The sequence below is a fragment of the Antrostomus carolinensis genome, unplaced genomic scaffold (genome assembly GCF_000700745.2).
Source record: "Antrostomus carolinensis isolate BGI_N321 unplaced genomic scaffold, ASM70074v2 scaffold35794, whole genome shotgun sequence".
Classification (NCBI taxonomy): domain Eukaryota; kingdom Metazoa; phylum Chordata; class Aves; order Caprimulgiformes; family Caprimulgidae; genus Antrostomus; species Antrostomus carolinensis.
The window spans coordinates 2,987-3,582 of NW_010312007.1; the positions used below are offsets into that span (position 1 = coordinate 2,987).

A 596-nucleotide genomic window follows, 5' to 3' on the forward strand; every position below is an offset into this window, starting at 1 on the left:
CAGGTGATGCCGGTTTCTCCACTGCCTGACCAAGTGGAGCAGCCATCGGATGAGCAGTCGTCTGTGGAGGAGGAAGCACCAGACGGTGACAGCCCTCCCTCAGCCGGTGACGAAGAGCCCACCGAGGCCGACCCACCTCAGCCGGGCTCCGTGCCAGAGCAGGAAGGTTTTCTGGAGATGATTAAAGAAAGCCCAGAGGTGGCTGATCTCGTTGCAAAGGTGGACGTCATGAAAGACTCAGATATTTTGGAGATAGTTGAGCAAGCCCTGGAGTTCAACCAGGAGCTGGTGATGGGAGTGAGGGCAGTTGAGGGTGGGCAGCAGGATCCTGGTGGGACCGAGCTGCCTGAGGATGCTGGAGAAGACTCTTCACCTGCCTCGTCCAGCGAGGAGCACAGGAGGCACCAGCAGATGCAGCACCGGGAACAGAGGGTCCGGTTCGGGCTGAGAATGGGCTGCACCGGGAGACCAGCCTGGAGGACCTGTCTGAATTCACCGAGGAGGCGCTGAACGGCATCACCACCGTGCCACCGGCACAGGAGTTCCCCACAGAGCCCACCGCGGTGATGCCACCACAGCCCCCTGCTCTTGGAGAT

At 60.9% G+C, this 596-nt stretch overlaps 1 protein-coding gene across 1 annotated transcript in view; it reads left to right on the plus strand.

The window, feature by feature from the left end:
• LOC104524136 (nestin) overlaps nucleotides 1-563 on the plus strand; it is a gene marked incomplete at its 3' end in the record, with an annotated part of 3,423 nt that extends 2,860 nt beyond the window's left edge. Inside the window, 2 exon segments of the mRNA XM_029084731.1 lie at nucleotides 4-442; nucleotides 445-563. Of these exon segments, the coding sequence (XP_028940564.1) occupies nucleotides 4-442; nucleotides 445-563 (558 nt within the window).
• Nucleotides 564-596: the final 33 nt, after the last annotated feature.